Raw genomic sequence first — 27,639 nt, 5'->3', positions numbered from 1 at the left:
GGGGGGGAATGTCAGCCACTCAGATTTCACGGGTTTCTATATCCATTTACCTTGACAGCTGCTTTGCTACTGTAAAGAACCTTAAATGATGCAAAATGGCTTTTTCACAGCCAAGTTGTATACAGAAGCCACGGCACTTACATTGCAAGTTAGCTGTCTCTTATGAGCCAGACTAGTTTTGTGCATGTGATGCTGGACAAAAACAAAAGGCTTTTAGGCCAAGGGCACTCGCATTTTCCAAACCAGCTCACAAATTGAGTGACAGCATCTGAAGGAGAAGAGCAACATCTGTCATTCAGCTTGCTCTAGGGTTCAGATGTTACCTGTTCCCTCACATGCAGGCAATTTGCAGTGCCACACTTTCACTTCTTTTTCATATTTCACCTCTGCTTTGATTGGAGGTGACACCAAAAATTGGGTAGGAATTCGGGCTGCAGGAGTGATTTTACTGTAAGATAGAAAAAAGCTATTCTTCCAAGTGTGTTTGTGCTCTGTTGAAATACACCTGTTTCTGTTTCTGTTCGTCTAAGACAGAAAGAAAGTCTCCCTCTTGTGGCAAAACAGAAGTAGTAAAACAGGAAAATGATTTTAATGATGGCATCTGTTACAATGAAATTAATTGGGTTGTATCCTACCTATACTGATTAATGAAAGATAAGAGATATTACAGAATCAGAATAATGTCTTGTTAATTTAAAGGTTATTTATACCAGAATGCAATATTCTGTAGTAGCTGCAAGAGGAATTTCAGAATCTATAGCAGGCCGTTGTTAAATGCATTTGTAACTTTTTGAAAACGATTTTAAATGATAGTACTTGTATGTTTTCCTTACAATATAAGATTCATTGTGGGATTTAATTCCACTGTAAAGTATTGGAAGCCTGGGATATGTTATTGATTTAATTCAAAGAACTTTTGTCTTTTTTTAGCCTACATGTCTGGAGTTCAGCAAAATTCATTGTTCAGTGAGCGTTTGTGATAGTTGTTTTTTTTTTTTTTTAATTGCCAATAAAATATCAGAGAGAATGGATAAAAATCCTCTAGGTAAAATGTATTCACTGCAGACTGATTTTTATGAATACCAACCACCTGGACTTACTTTTTGTAAGCTAAAATATTTTGCTGAGAGAATGTTGCCTTCTCTTAAATACACATATATATGTGTGTCTGTGTATAAAAATAGTAGTAATTCATTTTACATAAGAAAAACATATTTACATAAGTTTTCCGATTTGATGATATTTATGGGCTGAAGCTGACAGCTTGCATCCTGAGGTTGTTAAGACATATGTAACTTTTTCATAATGGAAGTATGTAATTTACCTCCCTATATATATGTTAGTCCTTCCTGTTAGTATATGCCAAGATAAAATTTTACTGTTCTAAGGAACATTTTTACATGTAGATCAGACTATGGTATGTACATGGGTACTTAGAATTATTTGGAACTACATCTTTTTGTGGCAAATTGGTATAAATCTAATTGGAGTTTACACTGTCCTTTCTCTTTAAGCCTTGTGAACAGGGACGTCAGCTGAAGAGAATTCACTGGGTTGCCAACATTGGCACAGCGCTTAAGTTTCTAGAAGGAAGACGGGTAGGTTTGGTAGCACATAGTCCCAGTCTTTCCTTTTTTATTTCCTTTCTTTAAATGTAATACTTGTATCCACATAAATGCTCTTATTCTACACAATTTGAGCTATGTTTGCAGTTTTCAGTTTCTACACAGTACCTAAAAGCTGCTAAAAGGTAAAAGTGACAAGATCCAATACTACTGTGTAGCAATGTACAGGGTAAAACTTTTTTTATTATTATTTTTTTATTTAGCCTTACCTTGGATTATCTCCTGCCTTTTTTTTTTTTTAATTTATTTTTTAGTGTGCTCTTCAGTTCCTCATGTTGCCTACTTTCCTGTTGCTGTTCTCAGCAAAGAACAATGCTCTTCAGTTCAGTAAGGCATTCATTTATAATGAAAAGAATAGATTTATGATCTAGGTTGTACATGTGAAACTCTACTCCCTGAAAGTACAGACGTAAAAATTGAGAACAGTGTAACCCTTTATTAGCTTGGCAGGACTTCAGACTAATTCCTGGATTGATCCTGGAAAAGTCAGTGCTGTGTGGTCATTTTAGAAATGAAACAACATATTTTATGAAGTTAACAGAAGACAGAAAGCCTAAAAGCTCAGTATGACCTAGGTATGCATATCAAAGAAAAGAAATCTACTTCTACCTTTTTTCCTGGCTTTTCTCTCTATATTTTTCTCCACAATTCCATGAAAAAATATTGTAATTACTTGTATCTGTGTTTTGTTTTTATTTTTAATTAGATTACAGATATTTTGTTGTTCTAATTTTTACATTTTAGTTGAATTTTTCACAGTGCAGATGTAATATCTGATGAATTTTATCTCCACAGTGCTGTACACCTCAAGTTGTTTGGTTTAAGCATTCTTTCCTTCTCTTTAAACCTATGGCATCTTGACCTAATCATACTTCCGTTATGTGGGAAACAATCTTGGATGCCTGTAGAATGAAATCCATAAGAGAACTTTTTTTTAACTGAAAAATGTATAACCAAAGTAAAGACAAATATATTTCCAAAGCAAAATTCAGCTTTTGCTCACAATTTCACTATTTTATGTAGCACAGTTAATACAAACTATATCATATGCAGGTTAACCATGGAGGCTTAGATACAAAGAGAGCTGCTTTCTGGTGAGACCTCTATAACCTAAGACAAAGTTGGGGTGAAGAGCAAAAAACCCATGCTTACCTAGTTTACATGTCACAACATAGTGGGTAACTCGAATTTTGAATGACCCTGCTGAAATCCCAGAAATAATATAGCAGTGCAGCTAGATAACTGATCCTGCTGCAGATCAAGATAGATGGTCAGAAATGGAGCACAGTGTTTTTGCTCCTGATATATAAGTATTTTTACCTGGACTTTTCTTTTTGCTTGTCTTGGGTTTTTGTGGGTTTTGGGGTTTGGGTTTTTTTTGTATGTAGTTTGTGTCAATATGCCGGATTTTCTTCTAGAAAGAGTTGGAAGCATGCAGTGTGTCAGGTAGACTGTGTGTGCATTAGCAGGTGGTCTCTAGGTTGAATCCAGCCTGAATGATGCATCTATCCAGTCTGTTATGCTTTTCCTCCCAGAGGAGATGGGGATGCTGTTCAGACAACAAATGCCTCTTCAGCAGCTGCGTGTAGTTCCTGCTCTGTACTCAGAGGCAAATGAACAGGGACAGGTGGTGGTGCACAGTGCTTTGGGGAGTGCCAACAGGGTCTCCTTCCTACATGGCTTCTCCCATAATTAAAGTTTATTACACATTTAATCAAATTCCTATCTTCACTGTCCAAACAGACTTCTGCAGATATTCATGTCGTACCGCAAAAATGCAGCTGGCAACTAGCAGATATCATTCTGGACCAAACTGTTTTTCTTTTGTGGCTCTAAGAAGTTTATTTTTTAGTTTTAGATCCATTTTAATAGAGTATAAGACATAGGTAACACAATAACTAGACTAGAAAGGTATGTTTGTAAGCAATAAATATGTACCCACTCGACTCCCTGGTGTGCAGGCTAGGAGGATTGATCCTTCTTGCACCCGGCACCACAGTAAACATACCTGCTTTATAACTCTCTTTGAGTTATAGAGTCTGATTTCATGCATCAATTTGGCAACCCAGATGGGACACTAACATGGTCATCTTTTGTCCCAAAGTGAATGTTTTTGTTTCCTGTATATTCAGTACTACTGCTGAGACTGCTCTCAAGCAGCTAGGCCATCCTCTACTCACTTCATCCAGTTCCTTAGAGAAGTAAGCTGCTGCCCTTTGGTAGGGTCCTAGGTCTTGAGCTAGAACTCCTAGAGCTACTCCCTGCTTCTCATGAGAGAACAGCCAAAAGGGTTTGGTAGTATTAGGTAGTCCCAGTGCAGGAGCCTCTATTAGTTTTCTCTTTAGTTGTCGGAATACTTTCATCTCTTTTGTGAACAGTAGCCTAATCAGAAGCTTTATCTGAGTCCCTGTAAACCTTTTGATCTCTAATACATAGAAGAAAAATGTTGCTTTCTAGAGAAAGAAAAGCTTCTGTTGGAATTAGTCCAGCTAAGAAAATGAGATTCTTCATATATTTTTCTTCAGGTAGTTAATAGAAAATTTTCCTTACTGACTGGTAGAGAAGCAAGTAATACAAATTCTGTCAGAGTTTTGTGAGATTTCTTGGTGATGACTGGAAATATAACCTGTGGGGATTTCTCCTTTGCCTCTTCCCTAGTAGGCTGTGGAGTTTTAATTCTGAAAAGAACTAAACAGCCCAGAAGACCAATATTTTGTTTGCTTTTGGTGTTTTTTAATGGGTTTCCAGCTTCTGATTCAGAGAACTGCAGTCTTTTCTGTTTCAGTGAGACAAATGGTGTCACCTAAAGTCATTCTCCTGCTTTTCTTTAACCTATTCTCCAAGGTTTTTCCATAACCTTTGCCCATGAACAAGCTTGCAGTGCATGAACACTTTAGCAGCCCTTCATATATATATCACGATTGGTGGCAGCCTCTTCGTTTTGCTGAGGAAATAAGTATTAGCGTATTTGCTAATTTTCCAGTACTACCTGGTTTATTCCAGTTCTTTGAACATTATCTGTTAGTTTCTTTATGACATGCTCTTTTACTGCCTTTTATCTTCTGAGCTTTTTTTAGGGTGATATTTTATTCAGACTATAGATTAGCATTATTTTCCTACTCTTTTCTTGTTTTATAAGAACTATAGTGAGGTTTGTCTTGCAAGGGAACCTTAATCAGTGGTGGTAATATCCTTTACAATAAGAGACTCACTACTGGAGAACTTTGGCATTCTTTTTTCCCTTATATTTCTTTTATGCTTTCTACGTCCCTTTTCCTTTTCTTGTTTATTCTCAAACTCACTTCTCTTTTTCTATTCCAAGTCTAATAGAGCTAAAGCAAGAAATCCCTGCTTTCCTTATTAATTGTGTTGTAAGATGTGCCAACAATGTGCTTTCTTTGTATTATAAAATTAAATTAATGCATTTACCTAATAAGTAATTACTTAAAACTTACTTTTGTATCATATTTTTCCTTTTGCTTTTCATGCTAGTCCATATACAGAGGATCTCCGGTTTGTACAATGGTTCTATGTAATTTTTATTGTTCTTTCTACTTGAAATGAAATATTTTTTCTACAAATAGCATGTAATGGTCTTAAAAATCTTTCATTACCTATAGATATATTGTCTAAAAAAAGAAATTGCACCATTCAATGATTTTTTTTAAAATTAAGAAACATTTTTTGATTACAAAAATGCATTAAAAATATAAAAATTTTTGGAAATGCATTTCATAACTATCATTCCTTGTCTGTGGTAGTAACACATGTTTTCTTTCCCATATAGATTAAACTCGTCAACATAAATTCAACTGATATTGCTGATGGCAGGCCTTCTATTGTGCTTGGCTTGATGTGGACCATTATTTTATATTTTCAGGTACTACATTTTTTTATACTTCAGTATAGCATAGTCAAATAATGGTTCAGATCATTGTTTCATATGAACTGGTACAGTTCCGGTCTTTCACCATAGCTAAGTCACTTTTACAGGTAGCTGTGGATCTGATCCTGAGTAAAGAAAACAGTTGATGGTAGGGGTGCTTCACATTGGGAAAATTAGATATTTATTTTTGGAATAGACTGATCTGGGCCAGGGATTGGGTTCCTTCGTCACTGGAATATATTCTTCCACTTTCACTGAAGAACACAGCAGGGCAACAAAATAAGAGAATAGAATTGTGTATTCTTGTTACAAGTACCTTTAACAACCTCGGTGGCAATTGTGTCGTATGACTAATTCCAATGCAATTGTTTTCAATACATGTAGACACAGATTTCACTGGGGGATGCAGGATAAAATTTAGCTGTGAATGGTGTAGATTGAGAGGGATTAGAATTCATAGAGGAGAGATTGTTTGCATTCTGTTAAAGTTAGTTGGAAGGGAAAAATGCTTTTCTAAATCCTGTCCATATGAGTTTACAAAACGAGTCACTGCTCAACAATTAAAAAACCAGCTAATTTTGTTGCTCTTCTTTATGGAGTTCTTTGGCTTTAGTTCTCTTGTGATGTAACTTTCATGTCTCAGGGATGCTGTTCCGAGCACCAACCAATGTGACACATCAGTGGTTCAGATCTCCTTCTCAGAAGAAAAGTTAACCAGAATGATACTAATGTTGTATTTTTAATTTATAGCTGATAGAGATAAATGAGGAAAATGATGGTTCTCAGAGTTACTGAAACTAATTCTCTGCATCAGTTTAACTTGGGTCTTTTTTTGAGCTTTTCTTTAGTTGTCACAGGCAGATACATCATTTTAACATGAATGAAAGCAGAAATGCATGCGATGTGGTTCTCATTACGGCAGACACATTCTGTGATGTTGCAAAACTATGATTTTTAAGTAGACAGCGTAGCACGGACAACATTGCAATGTCCTCTGGATATAACTTTTTCATGTTAAAGAACCAAAGTGTTAATCAACTTCATGTTCTTAGAAGAATCAAGTTGATGATTTTCATTTAATGAGAGGCATGATGCAAGTAACTGTCATACACGCTCCACAAACACTGCTAATGCTCTTTGCTTGCAGTATGCTCACTTTTCCTTAGCAAGGTACCTCTAAGCAAGACCACAACTGAATTTGTGCCAAAACAGTACAATGGTAAATGAAGAGCTATCCAGATGAGATCACTGAGGTCACTTCCATTCTTTAATTGAATGAGCCTCCTCTGAAATTAGTGGAGTGTTTTATATTTTGAATTCAAGCTAAATGTAAGCCATTGTCCCCTGTTTCAATGGTAATTTGTCATAATAGATAATGTCACACACTTGCGTATTATTCCACCTGTAGGGTATCAAGAAAGTCAGTAGCTGCTAAATGTCTTGTACTCTCTGAAATTAAGACCATCATCTGGGCACATACATTAGCATTTTTGAAGCTACTTTAATGTACAGTTAAATAAAACACATGTTAATCATAGCTTCTGCCCAAATTTATTTTGTCAGTTGCATTAGGAAATTTTTTAAGAAACTGCTAAGAATTAAGAAGATTATCTACAAACAGCCCATTAATATTTTCCCCACAGATTGAAGAGCTTACCAGCAACCTCCCACAGCTGCAGACATTGTCAGGCAGCGCTTCTTCTGTGGAGAGTGTTGTCAGTTCAGAAACTGCAAGTCCCCCAAGCAAACGGAAGGTGGTAACCAAGGTCCAAGGAAGTGCCAGAAAGGCTTTGTTAAAATGGATACAGTACACAGCAGCAAAGTAAGTAACCTACACATAAACTGAATTCATATCTCAAGTTCAATCTTCTGATTCTAAACTCTCTCAGTCAGGGATTGTCCTTTTGCTCTGTATTTATACAGTACCTCCCTGCGATCATATTCTTTTTGGCAACTGAGGCTGCTAAATATTACCACCATACAATAAGCAAGTAATAAATCATGATTTGCATTATTTTACAAACAATCATATTTTATAGTTTTTGAATAATGAAAGATTATCTTTGACAGAATTAGGAACTGAAAGGGGAATTAGATTTCTGAATGACAGTGTAGTAATCCTGCTGCCAAAACACTCAATGTAACAATGAAAGTCCCACACTGGCTTAGTGTAGTCCCACACTGACTCACTGACAGAGTGTAGGAGCGCAAAATTCTGGCATTTGCTGGTGAAAGGCTGGGGACAAAAAATTATGAATATCTTTCTGCAGTTTTGTGATAAAAGCAACATATTGCTACATAAATTGCCCTGAAATTTCATTCTTTTTAATCTAAGTTATTTTGGAGTTATAGCTTGCTACCTCTTGTTAAGAATCTCTCCTTTATTTGGTATAATCCTTTATTTGGTATAATTATCCCATGTTTGTTCTACGTTCAAAAAGTCATAAAAAAAAAAAAGTATAACGTAGATCAAAGATACAATTATAGTTTGATAGCTTCCACAATAAGAAAATAAAAATCAAAGATGTAAAATAATAAAATGGATTTAATTGTTCAAATTAAGGAATCACTGCTATTTGAAGAGGTCAGTCATGCAAAATATAGGAGAAAATGGATAGTTATGGAATGGTGCGTCAGAGAAAAGAAATAGAATTGTAAAGATACAGACTTTCTCCAGTTCTCCAATAAATAGGTAGAATACAGTAATTTATAGTGCAGTACAATCTAACTTGGCATTCAGCATTCTTCCTACTGCACTGCTGTCAGTAAGGGATAGGCAACTGAAAGTGGTCAGCTGCAGTTTCCAGACATTTAAACAAACAAAATACAAATATGTTCATAAATGATACCATCAACATTATTGGGAAGAGTAGGTGAAATGAGTTGAAAGAAGCCTAGAGGAAGGATTGTGCACTTTGCCTGGCCCTGCTTCACATTGTATTTTGCCAGCTCACTAAAGTTAGTGAAAGTCTTTCACTGATTGCAGTAAGCTTTGAGTGAGGCCTTCATTCAGAGCTGCTCTTGCTGTAAACCTCCCAATGGCAAGGCTACCTTAGAGTCTAAGTATGTCCTTATAGGAATTTTGGATGCTCAGACAAAGTTAAAAACAATCTTGCAGTGTCTGGACCACCGTATCTTTCAGAATTACTTTTAGAAGATGCAGCCAGAGTGTTATTCAGTTCTGATTACTTGTTGTATATTGGTATTTCTTGATAATTTGTGTTTACTTTTTAGTGGACACGTAAGTTTGGTGAGAATATAAAGAAATTTCTGTTACATTTTCACCTGAACAGCAGTGATGTCACTGTTCATGCTTTCATTTTGAAAGGTAATAGATTACTGAAGTCTTTTTTTATGATACTGATGTACCTAGCTGAACTGCAGCAGTCAGAAGGAGGCGTGAAGTACTTTATAGTGAGGGGGAGAAAATACTGAATGGAGCTGTTTACATACACAGACTCTGTATGTTGTACATTAACTTTGAGAACCTTGATGCACTTTATTTGTTTAGAATACCATTGTCTATTGCCACTAACAAGTACACTGGAGTCAAACACAATATATATATGACAAAAAACTCTTGGTTCTTCATAGGCAGAAATTAATTTATGCAGTGGACGAATGGAGCTGCAGTCAACCAGATTAACATTACAGGAACCACGAGTGGTTTAGGTTTAATAATTGATAGTCTGTGGGTGGACCATCCAGAATCCTCCCCTATTTCATCTAGTCCTGTTGTTGCAAGTCACTTTTTTTTCATTCATATTTTCAGGCAAGTTGGAATTGAAATCAAAGATTTTGGACAAAGTTGGAGGAGCGGTGTTGCATTTCATTCCATTATTCATGCTATCCGCCCAGATTTAGTGGATATGGAGAAAGTGAAAGGAAGGTCAAATAGAGAAAACCTGGAAGAAGCCTTCACAATCGCAGAAGCAGAACTAGGAATTCCAAGGCTCCTTGATCCAGAAGGTACCTAGTGCATAGTTGAAAAAAGTTTTAACTACTTGCATGGGTTAAACCAGATGTGTTAATTCATACTGTTTAAACATTTAAGCAGCATTTTGTGCCATTCAGCTACGAATTAATTTACTGTGTTCTATACTTGTCTAGATGTGGACGTTGACAAGCCAGATGAAAAGTCTGTCATGACCTATGTAGCCCAGTTTTTGAAGTACTATCCTGATCCTCATCATACAGTGACTGATGTGCAGGAAAATGATGTAAGTTTATCTTGCATACAATAAAGTTTATAATTATGTGGGCTTTATAAATCCATTTTATAGCTTTCTTACAAGTTTATTATGTTTCCTTTTGATGAGCAGTTCAAGTGAAAAGCAAGCACAGTAAAAAAGACCGGGAGACATTAGCTGAGAATAAAGGACCAGTGTTGCAGAAGTTTACTAGTAGATGGAGAAAACAGAATAGTGATCCTGCAGATATTTTCCTATTTTCAGCAGTAGGAGCCAAAAAGAACAGCAACAGCTATTGTAAATAGTAGCAAACCAATGGATTCTAAAGTTCCCTAAGATGCTTTCAAACATAACACCAACGAGATGCAACAGTTTGTTACCTGAAACAATGAGTCACTTGTTTCTGTCACACTGGGTTTCTTGATAAAAACAAGAACAGGCCAAGAGATTGCTTAGGTTTAGCCTCTGGGCTTCTAGGCTTGAGAGGCAGTTACAATTTTGACACAGGTTTCTTTCTATTGCACAGTGATGTTTAACTGTTCACTCTAAGGAATTGCTTTCAGTTGTGTCTTTTTCTTAGTTTTTGTTTTCTGTCTGCTCTAGTGCATTGGCTTTGTATTAGAATGGCTATACTCAGTGATGCCAAGTGATCATGACTCACTTCCTAACCCTGATCATTTGCTTTCTTCATGGCAAACACAGGAAACACTGCTGAGACAATCTGCTCAGCCCCAGCAAGAGAGAAAGAGGAAGCACTTTTTATCTGTTTCTCTGCATTCCCTACAGAGCTGTAGAAGAGCTTTGAAAAGAGTGAATCTCCCTCCTTACAGCTATGTGTGGCTAAGGCAACTGCAGCTTTGCTGTCCAATTCTAGTGCTTGAGCACTGCAATTTTAAGTTTTCCTCACTGCAGCATCAGTCTGAGGACATATATGTACTGATACCATAGCATCCCACTGAGCAATGAGGCTGCCAAAGCAGAAGGCTGCCAAAACCTAATGCTGTAGTCTGTGGCAGGCTAAGGCAGCTCTGCTGTCTCTATACCGTGGCACACAATGCAGTTTCTACTGCCAAGAGCCTTGGCCAGGTCTGCTGCGTGTGTTGGGATTGGATTCTGAAGATCAGCCTCACCGCCTTCTCCTGAGTTTACACAGAGACAATGCAGGAGAGTGCAGTACTCAGCCACTCCGCACTCTGCCTCCCTCTGGCTGTAGCCACAGACACTCCAGCACGAGTTGTGAAAGGGAAACTACTGAATTAGGAAAAAACATCTATATATTAGGAAAAAAATTCTTCACTATGCGCGTGGTAAGACATTGGAACAGGTTGCCCAGAGAGGTTGTGGATGTCCCACCCCTGGAAGCATTTTCAAGGCTTCAACCTGCTCTAGTGGAAGGTGCAGTCTGCACCAGATAGACTAAACCATGTAGTGACTAGTAATCTGGAAATCAGATCTAATATGAAAACTACTTTACTAGATATGATACAGACACAGGAACTTGGTAATATTTTAAGTACGTCTTGTATTCTTACAAGTGTGGCTCTTTTGTTGTTCTCTTTGGACTTTCTGCCTGCTTTGCTTTATTTTGTTTGCCCTTTTTTTTTTTTCTTTTTTCCCCCTCCCTCTTGCTTTCCCGTTTGATTCATATTGCTAGGAACTTCAAGCAATCCCAGCTTTTGTGATTTCTTTTATGAAATTTAAGGTAAGGGTGATATGCTCCAGAATAATTGCTTGAACTATCCCTTTTATGGTTGCTACCTGTTTTTATCCTGCACTTATTTGACTTTAGATTTTGTGTGGGTTTATGTACATTCATTTGCTAGCCTTACATTAATCTTTAAAAAAAGCAAGTAGATTAACATAATGAGTCTAAGTCTACTTTCTTATGTGAGCCTATCCTAACAACCTTAATTTTGCAAATAATTTCAGAAAAATATTATGGAAAAGCAAGTCAATTTTCCTATAATAAATTTTAGACTATGCTTTTGGTTTTCTGAAGTACAGATATAAACATGAACAATAGATTATAGATTGATGTTTCTACTCATCTAATCTCATTCTAGATGGCTAATTTTGTATGTCTTTAGGTTTATAGAGTAGACACTAGTTTGTATAGATGGTTGTGTAAGTGATGTATGTGAACTGTGGATTGGAAAGAGAGAGCATTCATGTGTAATTGCATGATATGTGCTGCTCCTTTTTTCACATAAATGCTAATGTTTTTTAAAAAATACTTTTTTAATTGTCTTCGATATTTAGATAGTTATAATTTTCTAGTATTAACTGAATGCTCATTTGGAATGAACATTCAGAGGTGAAACTGGAAAACGGCAGAAGTGAATATATTATGAAACAAATAACAGGTGTCACTCCAGCCAGTCAATAGTGTTTATAGTTTGACCTGTAGTTTGATCCTATTAATTACCTTGGTTCCACACTCATTTTTGTGTGTGGGTTTTGTTGTTGTTTTGGATTTGGCGTTTTGTTTTGCTTTTTTAATATATAAACCATGGGTTATTTTCAAGTATGATTTTAAGTATGATCAAGGTTCATCTCATACATCGTATATCTAACTCTAGTGATATGTGTTGAAGTGTAGATTAATACTGATAGCAGGAGTATTCCCATCTTCCCAATCCATTCAAGTAAGGTTGGGCAGCTTGCTGTACATTCTTAGACTTATACAGGCCCAGTGCATTGCTGCTTAAGCTAGTGAAGATTTGAAATGATGAAAGCTCTGTCAATTTTTTTTATTTTATTATAAATTCAACAATAAGAAAGTATGCTCCTTCCAAGTATTTCCTTTCTTGTGCTCTCATGAGCAAATAATTCAAAAGATAATCCTGTCACCTCCAACATCCTTATGCCAGCATAGTTCCCCAGTATAAGAGGTATTTCCTGAGTAGCAGGTGCAAAAATAACTTTCTGAGTTCTTCCAGTGGTTTACTTTCTGCTTTTACAGACAGGTATTATTAGCGCATCCCGAAGATGATGCTTGGCTAAGTATTCATGATGCATCTGTGATACTGTTGTCAGTGAACGTGTTTCAGTTACACATATACACCCAGTATCACATACATATGAGCCCAAGTTTTCAAAAGGAATAGCACAATTAGTTGAATTAATGTATAAATATTTTTAAAAGGACTTGATTTTTCAGCACATGGGAAATATAATAGTTCAGCATCCCTAAAAAGAAGTGACTTAATTCTTAGATATAAAAGTTCATATTTGAAAATTCTATCCTGCCTTTGCCTGAGAATTTGAACAGTTCATCTGGTTTATAATTACATATTAAAGCACCTAACAAAGAACTCCTTTTCCAGTCCATAATTCAATTTAACACGAAACACAGATGCCTATTTTTAGCCCTTCAAACACCAAAGTATTCTCTATTATGAAATTTTCAAATTAACTCGAGCATATAAGTTAAAAAAATAATGTTTTGACTTTGATTCTGGACCAAAACCTTTCTTTGTAAATTTAAATCGTACCCCTTATCATATTGGAACTCATAAACATTTTTCTCCATTACTTTCTTTGATATTCCTTGGCATTTAAGTTCTGTTCACCTCTGCAAATCAGTAAATATTCATAGAACTTTAAAATGCTGTTTGAAATTATATGCAGAAAAAGTCATAGTGGCTTAGATAAACTGAAATAAATCTGACCAGAGAGCAATGGTCCTCAAGCTGGGGAAAGCACAAATGGTTATAATTATCCTAGATAACTCTTTTTTTGGGTGGTTTATGTTCTGATCTGTATGCTACCTCAGATGCACAGTCTTTAGAAAATCATCTACACATCTGTAATAATATCCTTTCAAAATTTCTTCTACTAAGAGGAAGAAGCACTAGGCACTCATGAAAATCATATTTTAAGAATGATAGCTCATTAAACCTGGGGGTTGTTGGTGACAGGTGCCTTGGTGTCTAAGAAAGTGGGTATTTTACGTCAGTTACCCAAACTGAGACTCTAAAATGCTTTTGTGTCAACCAAGGGCCATAGAGCCATGTTTGCAGGTGATAAGTGATGCACTGAACTGGAAGCCTGTGAAAATATATGAATAAATAAATAAAATGCTTATCATGCATTGTTACACAATGTCTTTAACAGCATTCAAGTATGGGGTTACTGAAACACCTACATCTTCTGCAATTAAACAAAGTAACCAAAAAACTACCTAACTAAATAGTGTGGGGGTAAATCACAGAAGACTTAATGCCACCTGTTAACTTTATCTTTTCCCTTAATGTTGGGAAAATGGTATGTGAGTTAAGAGAGGTGCAGCTGTTCCTGAGTTCTTTAGCTTCAGGTACCAGAGGCGTTCTTGATCCCAGTGATACTCTACTTCAAAAAAATTTGGTCAGACACAGTTTTAGCCATTATCAAATTTTTAAGCTATGTTGACAGGAATCTTGCAAAATACCTATTTTGCTCTCATTGCTGTATGAACAGTTACAGCCACACAGATGCTCTGGCAGACTGACCTCAAGGAGTTGCTTCTCAGCAATATGAATGTGAGCTATACCGGAATAAAAGCCAGTGTTTTACAAAACTGAGTTTATAGTGTGAACTGAAAGTAATGTACACAACATCATGACATGCTTATTCTCTTCTTGACTTCAAGATTGTCTTACTTAAAGTTTTAGTAGGATTGTTATAGGACTTTCAATCCATTAAGATTGCAGGGGTGTTGATGACCATTAGAGGTCCCTTCTAACCCAAATGATTCCATGATTCTGTGATTCAAACTATTACAGATTCTATCATTCTATCAGTTGCATAGTTTAGTATTGCCTTTATGAAGCTGACAGCTAAATACTAATAGAAATCCCACTAAAGTTATAACTTCTAATGAATGGGGGACATCTAATACCAAAGTTCTTTTTCTGATGTCTGAATGAGTTGAGAATTGTCTCTTGTATTTTTCTCCTCATGGGGGAATAGTCCTGGCTTTGCTGTTTATCTCAAAAAATATTGATTTTATTTTCCCCCACACAGAGCCAACTATCAGATCAGAAGAGTAGGAATTTTATTTTTCTTCTCTATATTTAAATGATTTGGAAAGTTGGAAGCACTAGGAGTTTTGGCTTCTTGAGACACTATGTGCAGTCAACGAAATCCCGGCATTACAAATAGCTGGAGCAGGGAACCTTCATATGTGTCCTGTCATGTTTCTCAAGTACCAGCTTTTGGCAAGTGTCAGAAGACAGGAGCATGAGCTATAGCAAACTTTGTTGCAGCATAGCTGCTCTAATACCATGTTAATCTTGCTGAAACCACCCAGCTAGAATTTACTTAGCACAATGTATTGCGCAAATTCTGTCCAACCAACTATCACTGTTTTGAGTAGGGGATCAGTAAGAGAATTAGTAGAAATACATCAAAGAAGGGTTTCTTTCCTATCTGAGTATCCTGCCTTTTCCTCAGCTGAAATGAAGCAATAGTTGTATGCTTTTAAAATTATTAAGGGACGTTATACATTAAATATTTGAGGCAGCTTTCTAAGGAAGTAACCGTAATTGGCTCCTTTCTCAGGAGAAAGTTACAAGAAAGTAATTTACTTCAGGAAAGTATCTATCTTTGGCAAACAGATAAAAAAATATATTCTTTTTTATCACATGGCCCAGTTTTTCTTCTTTCATGTAATGCTTGAAACTTAATTATTCATTTTAGGTGATTAACTCATATGATGTGCTGTTGCATTTTTCCACTGTAATAGATCTTTTTCAGCCAAATTTTAACAGTAATATGGCTTCTTTTGTCTCAAAGAGTAGCTTCTGTTAACAGCTAGCACATATGGTTCATTGGTTGGAAATCTCAGATGGACGCTTGTGTCCTACTTGATTAGCCTGCTTATACACAAAAAACCTTTCTCATATAACATCCTCATAGACCTGAGGTTTCCTGTTACTGTTTTTCTATTTACTACCATGTCACTGAATCCTGCAGAGAATTTTGCAGCCTTGCAAAGCATCAATACTATGGCAGACTGAAGCATTAAAGCAAAACTGTAAAATAAATAGGCTGTTCTTCAAAGCCATAAAATGACATGTAAGGAAAAGAAACTGAGTACAGTTGGGTTTTTTCTTTGTTTTCATTTTCTTTGCTAAAACATTCTCTATCAAAATATTTTGCTGACTTCTGAGCTTGAAGCTTGATGTAAAGGATTACCCTGAAGTCAATCAGAAATAAAATGGTGGTAAAAGATGATAAAATCTTCTCCTGTCAGCTCAATTAACTTTTACTGAAAATTAACTCTGCAAATATGTGGAAAATTAAAACAACCTTTTGAGGTATATGTAAAGGACTTTGTGTGTTAATTTAACATCAGGTTAGAAGTAATATCTCTATTATTCTGCAATGTCCCAAATTGTCATTATTTCACCACTCTAAGACTCACATCTAGATGCTGAGTTCTCTTATACTCAGGAAGTGCTTTTCAGTTAGATTGTATGAAGATAAGTGATAAGAGAATTGGACCCAGATGTTCCATCATCTTTCCTTACAACTAACGACCTACAGTTGCTAGAGACATGTTAACTTCTGGACTGTATCTGACACCTCTACTAATAGGCTGCAATATTTTTTTTATATGTGGTTGTACTAAATCATAGAAGGAAGACAGACTGATGCTGAGAGACCTAAAAGTGTGGGCAGAACAATTTGAAAGAGACTTAGCCCGAGCACAAATGGCAGAAACAAGCTTACAGGAGAAATACCAGGTAAGCAGTAGTGAGAATTTTGTATGATAAGGCATCATTGTCATCATTATGTGTAACATGTGCTGCAGTATTTTGTACAATCTGTATTATATATCAATATACTGTGGTTTAAAGAAATAAGGACACAAATTGTCTTGCCTTTTATTGGTGGAGGAATTATAATGTCAGCTCCAGCTTTCCTACGTAGAACAGTGCACAGATGGTTTGCCTAACACAGAGCTTTTTCTAGCAGTGTGAAGGACTGTCCTAGTTAGAAGTGAGCATGTGTCTGCACAGTCCTTCCAGATTCTGCTTGATATAGCTCAGATGGGAATTATGACTGAAGGCTGGATGAGGTGACAGAGGGAGAGGACAGGGTTTAGAGCTTAATGTTTAACCCCTCTCTCAAAGGTTAATGTCTAGATCAGCAATATAAAGCTTGGCCTATATTTTCTCCTGAAGCTTGGCTGTTCTCTAAAAGCATCCAGTGTCTGTCCCAAGTAGCATTTAATCTGTTTGATAGTTTATCTGATCAATTATTTCCTTTCATATAGTGTTCAGGCATCTGATAGCTGAAAGGAAATACAAAAGTCCTGCCTATATTTCACTAGAGGATTCTACAGTCTCTATATACCTTAAATAAAATGCATTTAGGTGTAAATATGTAAGTTTACTGCTACTCCTTTTTGGGAAAGATTATGGCTTTTATCAGTACAAAATTGTCATAGGTTGTAGTACTCCATAAATATTGAAGAGTTCGTTTGACTTTTTATGACATTTATTTTATTTTCTCTTTATGCAGTCATTTAAGCATTTCAGAGTACAATATGAGGTAAAAAGGAAACAGATTGAGCTTGTAACCCAGTCATTAAGGAAAGATGGTAAATTATCACTTGATCAAGCTATGGTGAAGCAAGCATGGGAGAGAGTTTCTTCCAGGGTAAGTTGAAAATTATTATGCTATATACTTTTTTATTAAATGAAGGATAAGAATTTAAAATAATTTAGAAATCTGTTTGATATTGATTTTATCAGCCATTAGGAACCTAAAAATGGACCAATTTTCTAGCAATGTTGATTTATTTTGCATTCGTTTTGAGAACATTTACTGCACTACAATCTTTAATATTGCTCAAAGACAGAATATGAGCTGTAAGATAAAGACTATACTTTGATTCTAATATAACTTTTTTTTTTTAATACGACTAAAAAAATTTCTGTGTATCACTGAACACTTTATCAGTAAATGAGGCTTTAGTGTTAGTCTTGACTTGGTTGTAATAATAATAAATTAAGGGTTATTTTATAGTAATTTTGTAATAATTGAATGAAAAATGCCTAGCAATTTATACCATTTGTACCAAATAAGAAGTTATTAAATCATTATTACTCAGTGTATATTCATGGGGTTTTTCTTTTCTTTTTTTTTAAATGTCATGTATTTAACAGAGGATCTGTTCACAAATATTCTGACACAATTTTTGTTATTTTTTTACTCCTGTAACTGGGATTGCCAAAAAGATGTGACATTTTGCTGCTGTATTCTCAACTCAACAGTCCTTTACACATAGAAAATATGCTCAAAATAGAGATAAAAAGATTTTATGCAAGAGCATGAAATAAATGACATTGCATGGAAGAAGGTCTCACATCCCTTGCTGTGCCTATTAAATGGTGAAATTTCAGATCTTTAGCTTGTCAGCTGTTGCAGTTTATATGTGGTTGGTTCTGTATCTCAATTATCATTCTGAAAGGGAAATACACAAATCAGAAAATCCTTAAAGAGATTTTGTTGCCTGTGAGAATGCTATAATTTCAGAACTAATGTGAAGTAATACACCTGGGGTTATGTCTCAAACGTACCCTATTATTGGAGGTTTGGTCTTACAGTATAAAGTCTGATTTTTCTCAAGATATTTGTTTGTATAATTAAGCAAGGAAGTATGTTCAATCCTCTTACTTTTATTTCCTAGCTACTTGATTGGCACATACACCTTGATAAATCTCTTCCTGCACCTTTGGGAACCATAGGTGCTTGGCTCTATAGAGCAGAGGCTGCTCTGAGGGAAGAAGTAACTGTTCAGCAAGCTCATGAGGAAACAGCAAATATAATACACCGGAAGCTTGAGCAACATAAGGTAGATCTACATGCATTCATTCTGTACATTATACTTAATTCCAAAGCTGTAAATGATCCATACTATACAAAGAAAGATTATTTCTAGTTTCTATGGGTGGCGTCATCTTGATGGTAACTGAATCTGTGTCTTTTAGTGATGACTTGAACTATACTGTGTATCTTACAAGCAATATTCAGAATTGCCTTTGAATGTTCCTGCTTCTTCCAGCTGAAAGATACCAAGTATTAATATTTCAACTGTTCCCCTATTCTAGGATTTCTGTTGGGTAAAATTCCATAGGGAGCTCATAAGTTGAGTACATTGTTCAACTAATATGAACTTAGATGAAACAGGGAAGAGGACGCAAATGTACTTAGTGCACTGGTAGTCACTGCAGGTGATATGCACCAGGGTAAGACTTAGAATGAAGTGCTTATTCATGGTGTTGTGATGACAAATAACATGAGAAATCCCCTCTGCTGTGGCAGTTGGGAAACTTTTCCATATGAATTTAAGTAACTTTACCTTTATTCTTTGCAAAGTCTAAGTTCTCATTTAAAATAAAAACTGAGGTTTGTGTATTTATGTAATATATAAGAGAAAAATATAGACAAAAATTGTTGGTGAGATTATAAAAGAAACTGAACCAGTATATATGAAAAAAAAAAAATGGTGTAGAGGAAGTGTGCACTTGCAGCAGTAAGACTGTATTGGTTTATATTGCTTTCCCCCCCCCCCCCCCCATTGCTGCCATTTTAAAACTTGATTGTAGTTTTCTCACTAGTTTTACATTGATAAATCCTAATGTGCAATTGTTGGATAGTACCAGAAAAGCATTAGTGTATTTTTTTCAGTCTTTGTTTCCTAGGAAGTTGTTGGGTTTTTTGTTATGGTTTTGTTCAGATAACATCATCACTTTATATCTTTGCCTCATCTATCTTTGTCTCATTGTTTTGTTTAAACAAAACAATGGTTTATTTTAGCGAACTTTATAGCTTATTGACGTTTTGAACTAAAATAAAACGTAGCAGGTTAATTGGACAAACCTCATGGAATCAGGCAAGCACTTGAGTTTGAGTTAATATTGCCACCAAGATCCAAAAGCTAAGGACAATGTGCTTGTTTAGGGTCATTTTGCAGAGCAGGATTTTACTTCATAAGAATACTATATAAAAGTTTTCATGAGCTTCCAGTTGACATTGAATGAAACTACTGGGTTCTATTTTGATTCACAATGCATGTTAGGGGCATCCCTTTTTTTCTGGCACGGTCTTAAACGCAACTAGCTGAGATACTTGTTCCAAGCCTTTCCTTTATGTGGGAGTATGTTAGTCACAGGTTACCTACCCTTACTGGAGTTTTCACCGTGGTAAAATCAGTGCATTACTTGCATCTGAGAAAGCCTAGTTCATTTTTCTTTACAACAAGGTGTTGGCTGAAGTGGAAAACAATGAAAATATAGGTGGGTTGATGGGGACAGTGTGACCATTTGTTGAGCTGAACCAGTGAATACCTTTACTTTCTGCTGTGCAAACACTGGGCGTTGGCTGGAGAGAAACCCTTCCTCAGCACAGAGGAATAAGTAGACATCTGTGATCAATACGCAAGCCTGCATTTTGTTCCCCTAGGTGAGAATGAGGGACCTTTGTATATTTTACTCTGCTAACAGGCTTTTGAGCACTTTGTGCCAGAAGCTGTCTGTATGCAGTAAAATACCACTGTTCTGTGTCCTCTCAGCCACTGGGGACTTGACACGTTATTGTTACAGTATCTCTTCAAAGACTACTGCCAGTCATTCATTTTAATATGTAGTTTCCAGGAAGCCGTTTGAAGTGGTGTTGCTTAGTTACAGTTGAAATGTGCTCTGCTGTAAGGTTTTTGCTGGTACAATTCTTATCACAGGAATACAGGTCAGGTACCACATTCTGCATTCATTCGTGTAATATAGAGAGCGCGATCCTGAAGTCTTTTAATGGTGAGAGAGTGAAAAGTTCACTAAATATTTAATATGTACTTATATAAGGAGCTGTGGATTTTCTGCTTATATATAGCAAAGTAGATTAGTTGCTTGAAATTTGAATTATACTTAATAAAGGTTATCTGTAAAGAGTAAATTTAGCAAGATTATGCTGTTGTGATGTTTTGCAGGCTATTTACTGTGAGTATTCGCAGACTGTATTTGCAGACATGTTTAATACAGTTAAGAGTTGCTATTTTGTTAAACCTTTGCAGTGTATCCTCCGTTTTAAAATCTTCCATAATTGTTAGGCACAGCTGTAGCAGAGCATCTTATAAGGGGGTTCCCTATGTGCATGTTCAAGTTGATGTAAATGCTTTTGTGGTATGCATAACCTTGCATGTAAATGTGAAAGCATGATCAAATAGTTAACTACATTGAGTCATCAGTGCAGGCTTAAAATTGTGCTTATTAGTTAGATAGCCTACTGTGAGCCTTCTCGCCTTCCTTTTCTCCCTTCTGCCTCTCTCCTACTCTCTCTCCCTTTCTCTCCCTCCCCCCCCACTCTTTCAATCGGTCTCTTTCTTAAAACCAAATTAGGATCTGCTGAAAAACATAGACGGTCACAAAAAGGCATTCCATGAGATCCACGGAGCCAGGTCTGTTAATGGAGTGCCTGTTCCACCTGACCAATTAGAGGATATGGCAGAGAGGTAAGGCTTTCAATCTGAAATAAAAACCCTCTGTGAATGAAAGGGGACCTGTTTGCTTTTTAATCTGTTCGTGTAGAAATCACTGTCTAATTATGTTTCTAAGTGGCAAGCATAAAAAAATTGGAAGGAAAAACCTCCTAGAATAGACATAAAAATATACCGAGTAGCCTGATGCTCTATGGATTGATGAAAATCAAAATAAACAATGGGTTTTGGAAGGGAATACTTTTTACATTGGTCCTGTTATTACTTGTCCCTGGAAGAAATGTTATGTAATAACAGCCAGGATGCATGTGAAAAAAGAAAAGAAAAATGACTTTGCAAAACTTAGTAACAGATATAAACAGATGATTTCTATGTATAAACAGAAATTTAATTAGTTTTCTATTTAAAAGCAGTCATCAAAATTATTGTCATGCATAATTACATGTTTGTAGACTCTGAATTAGGTGAAATATTAGAAAAATATCTGAGCTAACTAAAGCTTGCAGTCTGTCCTGCAAAAATGAATGTTGCTGTATTTTACTACAGTGTGATTCATTTTATAGGTTTAATTTTGTTGTCTCTTCATCTGAGCTCCATCTGTTGAAGATGGAGTTTCTGGAACTGAAGTACCGTCTACTGTCACTCCTAGTCCTTGCAGAATCAAAATTAAAATCATGGATTATCAAATATGGAAGACGAGAGTCAGTGGAACTACTTCTTCAAAATTATATTGTAAGTTGGGGTTGTAGTCTTTCTATAATTATTTTTGAAATATTCATATTTAAGATTGCTAGGAATGAACAAAAGAACAGAAACAGAAAAAAGACTTGCCAGTTATTGACTTTATGACTGTATTTTTGTGGAGTATCTTTTCAGAGGTGAATCTGTCTTCCCCATGGAGAACTTTAGTTAAAAGGCTAAAAATTAATATTTTTCTCTTTGCACCACCCCTTCAAAAGCAGAAATAATGTCCCAGCTGTTAATTGTCCAACCATCAATTTATCAAGCATATTCAACTGCTGGATTTTTAATTATCTTATATAACAATTACAAAAAACTTAATTTCATCTCTTACAACTGCATAGATGCACTTTATAGTGACTATTCACAGGTGAACTACGGAGAAAGAGGAAGTTTTGGGAATGCAGTCCCCCACAGTACTTTTTTTTTTAGGCCTTCCAAATGAAGAGAGTTTAAAAAAGAAGTTATGTTGCCTATGTGTACTTGTTCAATATGCTATACTGATAAGGGATTTATTTTATTCTTTGAAAGGATATGTTCCCTTTCAGTCTTATGCTGCTGTATCTTATTAAATCCAAACTTGCAGTGCCAAGTAGCTGGTAGAACGATACCGCTGCTGCACTTCTACATTAGGGCATGAGGGATTCTTTCAAAAGCAGGGCTGGACTAAATGCTTTTTCCCCCTTCTATCTAATCCATATGAGCAAAATTGCATGGGAAAATTCAGTTTGGAAATAATTCATACAGTTATAGAACCATTCAGAGCCAGGACACAGTGTAGAAAAAAGTTATTGATGCCCTGACAGCCTCATAGTTTTTATTGCTTTTGAAAAGTACTGCAAACTTAATAGAAGTGAGAATTAAAGACCTGTTCACACTTTTCCCTTTCTATGTTTAAACTTTAGCAGTTAGGGACACATAAAATTCAGGTGTTAAGCTTTGGTTTAGACAAGCCTTGCAAAATTGAGGTGGATATTTAGAATAACATTGTTTGCTAGAATGATTTGCAATAGCTAAGATTTATAGTCCATTTCTATGCTCTGTAAGACTGTTGCAGTCTGAACTACTTAAAGGTGACAAGGGAAATAATAAGGAATGGGATAGTTTGACTTCTGGATTATTATATCACTTTTTTATATTTTGCTTTAAAATGAACATTAAGTGGCAAATTTGTATGTTATTGTGTGATTGCCTGAATTACTCTTGTGCTTCAGACCACTAATGCTGAGATGGTCGTTATGGGAAAGAAAATGCTTTCTTGCATCATTTCTGAAACTGCATCAAATCAAAATGAGGGAACTGGGACAAGAATATAAAGAGAGCTCAGTTTCATTCCTGATGGCCTTGGCTTCTGGCCCCTTCCAGTTGTCCAGTGATGAAAAGAGACTTTATTTGCTTTGGCTTATCTGGGAGCAGTTTTCTAGGACTGAGAGCCAAGTCTTACTCTTCCAGTAAATTAGGAATCTGACGTAGGAAAGCTGTAGTCAGTACCTTGTACTCAGCGACTGTATTAGTAGGAGATAAAAATGTACGTGTGTTTGTCTGCCAAAGCAGACTGAGCAATGTCAGCATTCTAGGAACATGCGTAGTTAGAATCTGAATAGAGCCTATGTCTGGAAAATATTTACATACTGTAGCTTAAAAAGAAAAGTGGTGGTTATTACTTTATCCCATCCTTTCACCTGGGTGTCACATAACTTATAACTGAAGGTCAGCACAAATTGTGCACCATCAACCTGAAGAATGTGCTGTACCAAAGTCTCAAATGTCATGGAGATACTGGGTACAGTTATCCATGGATTTTAACCCACGCAGCTGTGTTTTAGCATTGCTGTATTGACACTTTTTTAGCACTGTATGCTATGTGGATGTGAGAAAAGCTACATATTTTATTTAAAGGATTTTGTTAGACGGGAGACAATATTAATCAGTAAAGTGTCTATATTTAATTTTTGAAAATATTTCTTATTGCTCTTGAGAGCAGTATTATATAAGCCATTTGGCAGAGTCTTATTTTATCATATGAAGTCTTGAAGGTTTTAATTCAGGATAAAATGTCTGTATATACAGACTTGACAAAAATGAAAGTCAAGATTTTGTCACATAATTCATAGTAAGATATGTAGTTCTTTATGCATGCCAGGTTTTGGTTTTTTAACACTAGGGCAGAGAAAAATTCTGGTTGTCCATGACTTCTAATTTTCTTGGTTATAAACACATTTCTAAATTATGTACTAGATAGCTGTGGTGATTTGACATAGCAACTGTAAAAGATTTTAAAGTAGAAGATTTTTAGATGTATACTGGCTGACAGATTGGGGTTTTTTTTTTAAACTGTTTTTCATGTCATATGATGTCAGTGAATGAATGCACAAAATCTAACCATCCTCTTCAAAGTACATTGAACTTTGACCTCATTCAAAACCTGGTTTTACCAAAATCACACTAGTACACATAGAATTTTGTCTACTCTGACATTCCAAAGCTTGTGTAGACATACGTGAGATGTACTTGCCTTACATTTGTAGATCTGTATCCGAGGAGCCATGGGAGGTAGTATAACTTCCAAAGCCATTCCAAAACTCTAGATAAGTACATTAGGTAAGATAATATACAAGCCCTGCAAAAAGGCAGATTTTTCTTCTTTTGTTAACAGAGGTAATGTAAGATACAATATGCTCACATAATACAGAGATATAATTATATATTGCACTTAAAGGAGGTAATATTTCTGAAAGACATCTAAAAAATACATCATTGTCATTTTCCATAAGGGATAATGAGGCATAGATGATAAAGAGCCGTTAATTTGTGACCAGCATATTCCCAGATAAATTACTCATTGCGCTATAGCAACTTACACAGCTAAAACATAACAAAGTTCTGTGTCACACTTTGGAAAAGCAGCATCTCTTTGTACAGCGTTTCCTTGATTTTATTTTTACCAGTTATAAAGGAGGTGAAGGAAAACTGAAGGATAAATCAAATGTTTTTCATCTCTTAAAGTGAGATGTGCCATTCTGTAAAGGCTTAATACAGGAACAGTTCTTAAAGTTCAGCTGGATTTGATTTTTGTGGTGACCTATATTGATGAAATTTTCTCTTTTATTAAAATGATTCCACTTATATTTCAGTGTAAAGCAGTTTCCATTAGATTAATGTTAATTGCTCAGCTTCTGCTTCAGCTCAGCGGCTGAAGTTAATTGCTCAGCTTCTGCACATTTAAAGTATTGTGTGATACTGAGTTTCAGCACGCCAGTATCTAGCAGACTAGGAATGTATTAAAAAAATCTTTCTATATGCAAAGTAAATAAATGTATTTTTGAAGTCTGACTCTGCTGTACCATTAGTTTGAAAAGATGAAATCTATGTGTTATTTTATAATAATGAAAAAAAACAGTGGAGGAATAATGAAGTTACATGTTGTCGTCACTGTCCTGATGTAATTTCATGGAAATTATCCTTGTTATTAATATCTTGTCTGTTTTAATTTTTCCCTTTTCAGTCTGTTATTGAAAATAGTAAGTTCTTTGAGCAGTATGAAGTTACTTACCAGATCTTGAAAAGAGCAGCTGAAGTGTATGCCAAAGCAAATGGCTCAGGTAAATGCCTATGTTTCTATCGTCATGGGGACACCATTTTGATTTCTTCAGACATAAGTATCCTCCAAAAAGATCTCCCAGTATTTGTTTCTTCCATGCAGCAGAGCTTTGTTGCATCTGCAGTTCACCAGAGAGGCTACAGCCTCTGGTCGCGGTTTCACATATTCTCTAGCATGAAGCCATCTGGTGCAGAGCAGCCTGCCCTCCTGCTTTTGAAATTTTTTAATCTCCAGAAGAGAGCGGTTGTGTTCAGATTTCCTAATGGGAGAGGTCCATAGAATCATACAACAGTTAGGGTTGGAAAGGGCCTTAAGATCATCTAGTTCCAACCCTCTGCCATGGGCAGGAACACCTCACAGTAGACCATGTCACCAGAGACTCCACCCAGCTTGGCCTTGAACGCTGCCAGGGATGAAGCATTTATCACTTCTTTGGGCAACCTGTTCCAGTGCCTCACCACCCTCACAATAAAGAACTTCTTCCTTATATCTAACCTGAACATCCCCTGTCCTTAAACCCATTACCCCTTGTCCTGTGACTACAGTCCCTAATGAAGAGCCCCTCTCCAGCATTTCTGTAGGCCCCCTTCTGTTGGTTTGGTCCAGAAGCATGCCAGAGACCAAATTAGGTGTGGCGAAGATCATGTTCTGGTGTCTGGAAGTACTCCCTGGCTTGGCTTCACTAGAAAAAGGCAAAAGAGAGCAGGTCCCAGTAACACCGTAGTAGCAAAACTATCCCCTGATTTATTGAAGATTCTTCATTAACCACGAAAACTTGTAAGAGGAACCCAGATGATACTTGAAATATGACATACATGAGGAAAATATTTAGCTGATTCAACAACTGCCTCTTTTAGTTCCTGAATACTGCTGAGTTCAGTGAGAATACATGCGGGCAATATTTGACCCAGATAGTTACAGACATGAAATCACTTTAATCTCTGCTCGGTAGATAACACAACAATGTCTGTGGAAGACTGCTACAGCGGCTGAAGTGATTAGCAGATGTGTAGAGAAAATAGATGTCTTTTATTTTTAATTTGGGAAATTTAAGTTAACGATGGTGACACTCAAATTTTACGAAAGTGAAAGTTTTTTACAAAGTATTCTTACAAATACTGAAATTAATAGATTTATTCAATGCTATTAAAAAAAATTAAAAATCCAGTAACAATTTATTTTCTAAAGGGCAGCTACTCACTTATATGAGTTCAGAAACAGCAGCACAAATTAGAGGACACCTTAGCCAAAAAAGTGGTTTTTAAACTATCTGTATTCTGCATGTTTTATGAAGTTTTAGGATTTTCTTAGGTCCTTTTTCTTCTCTCTGTTTTTTTCTGGGATGAGGAAACACTTATTCCTTTGTTGCTGTGAGGAAAATACTAAAAATTAAATGGCAAAAGTTAGCAGCAATTTGGTTTTAAAGTTTGTGGAAAGATGATCAGAATTTCATTCAGTACTTTTAAATGCAGACATACTATGTGTTTGTACATTATACAACTTTATTATTTTCTGCTTTTCTAAGGAGACTTTCTCCCTTAATTTATTTATCACAGATTAGAAATTAACACCATGCTGAATGTGTAGTGTGACTGTTTCAATACAACACTCTCTTTATGTACTTTCCTTAGTCTTTAATTCACAGCTTTAATTTCTCAGTTGCAATTTTGTACTAAAATAGGGCTGTGACTGTGCATTTGTATATAAAAACCTATTGAAATAGAAGTTGCAGTAAAATATAATTACATGATGAGAATGGATAAGCATAACACGAAATTACAAGAATAATCAATGTCTGCCCTGCATCTCAGTGGAAGAAGTTGAGAATGTGATGAAATTCATGAATGAAACAACAGCACAGTGGAGGAACCTCTCAGTAGAGGTCAGAAGTGTAAGAAGCATGTTGGAAGAAGTAATTGCTAATTGGGACAGATACAGCAGCACTGTGGCAGGTCTGCAAGCTTGGCTGGAAGATGCTGAAAAAATGCTGAATCAGCCTGAACCTTCTAAAAAGGTATGTACTAATAGCATATGTATCTGCCTACTTTATAAATTATGAAATGTGGGATATGCTTTTGCATTTGCTTAGGTGGTTTTACAAAATGTCATAAGAG

General features: G+C 35.9%; 1 protein-coding gene across 1 annotated transcript in view; it reads left to right on the top strand.

Annotated features, from left to right (window-relative positions):
* LOC104410412 (nesprin-1-like) overlaps positions 1–27,639 on the top strand; it is a gene marked incomplete at its 3' end in the record, with an annotated part of 123,053 nt that overhangs the window by 49,190 nt on the left and 46,224 nt on the right. The window contains exons 4-15 of the mRNA XM_010020561.1: positions 1,515–1,598; positions 5,413–5,505; positions 7,155–7,333; positions 9,284–9,480; positions 9,622–9,731; positions 16,322–16,429; positions 17,211–17,348; positions 18,382–18,546; positions 21,086–21,198; positions 21,747–21,915; positions 25,430–25,526; positions 27,337–27,539. Coding sequence (XP_010018863.1) covers positions 1,515–1,598; positions 5,413–5,505; positions 7,155–7,333; positions 9,284–9,480; positions 9,622–9,731; positions 16,322–16,429; positions 17,211–17,348; positions 18,382–18,546; positions 21,086–21,198; positions 21,747–21,915; positions 25,430–25,526; positions 27,337–27,539 — 1,656 coding nt within the window. The remainder of the gene's footprint in view (positions 1–1,514; positions 1,599–5,412; positions 5,506–7,154; positions 7,334–9,283; positions 9,481–9,621; positions 9,732–16,321; positions 16,430–17,210; positions 17,349–18,381; positions 18,547–21,085; positions 21,199–21,746; positions 21,916–25,429; positions 25,527–27,336; positions 27,540–27,639) is intronic.

The sequence above is a fragment of the Nestor notabilis genome, unplaced genomic scaffold, assembly GCF_000696875.1.
Source record: "Nestor notabilis isolate BGI_N333 unplaced genomic scaffold, ASM69687v1 scaffold15418, whole genome shotgun sequence".
NCBI classification, from domain to species: domain Eukaryota; kingdom Metazoa; phylum Chordata; class Aves; order Psittaciformes; family Psittacidae; genus Nestor; species Nestor notabilis.
The sequence above is the reverse complement of the archived record's forward strand: the minus strand, read 5'-3'. Positions and strand labels throughout refer to the sequence as shown.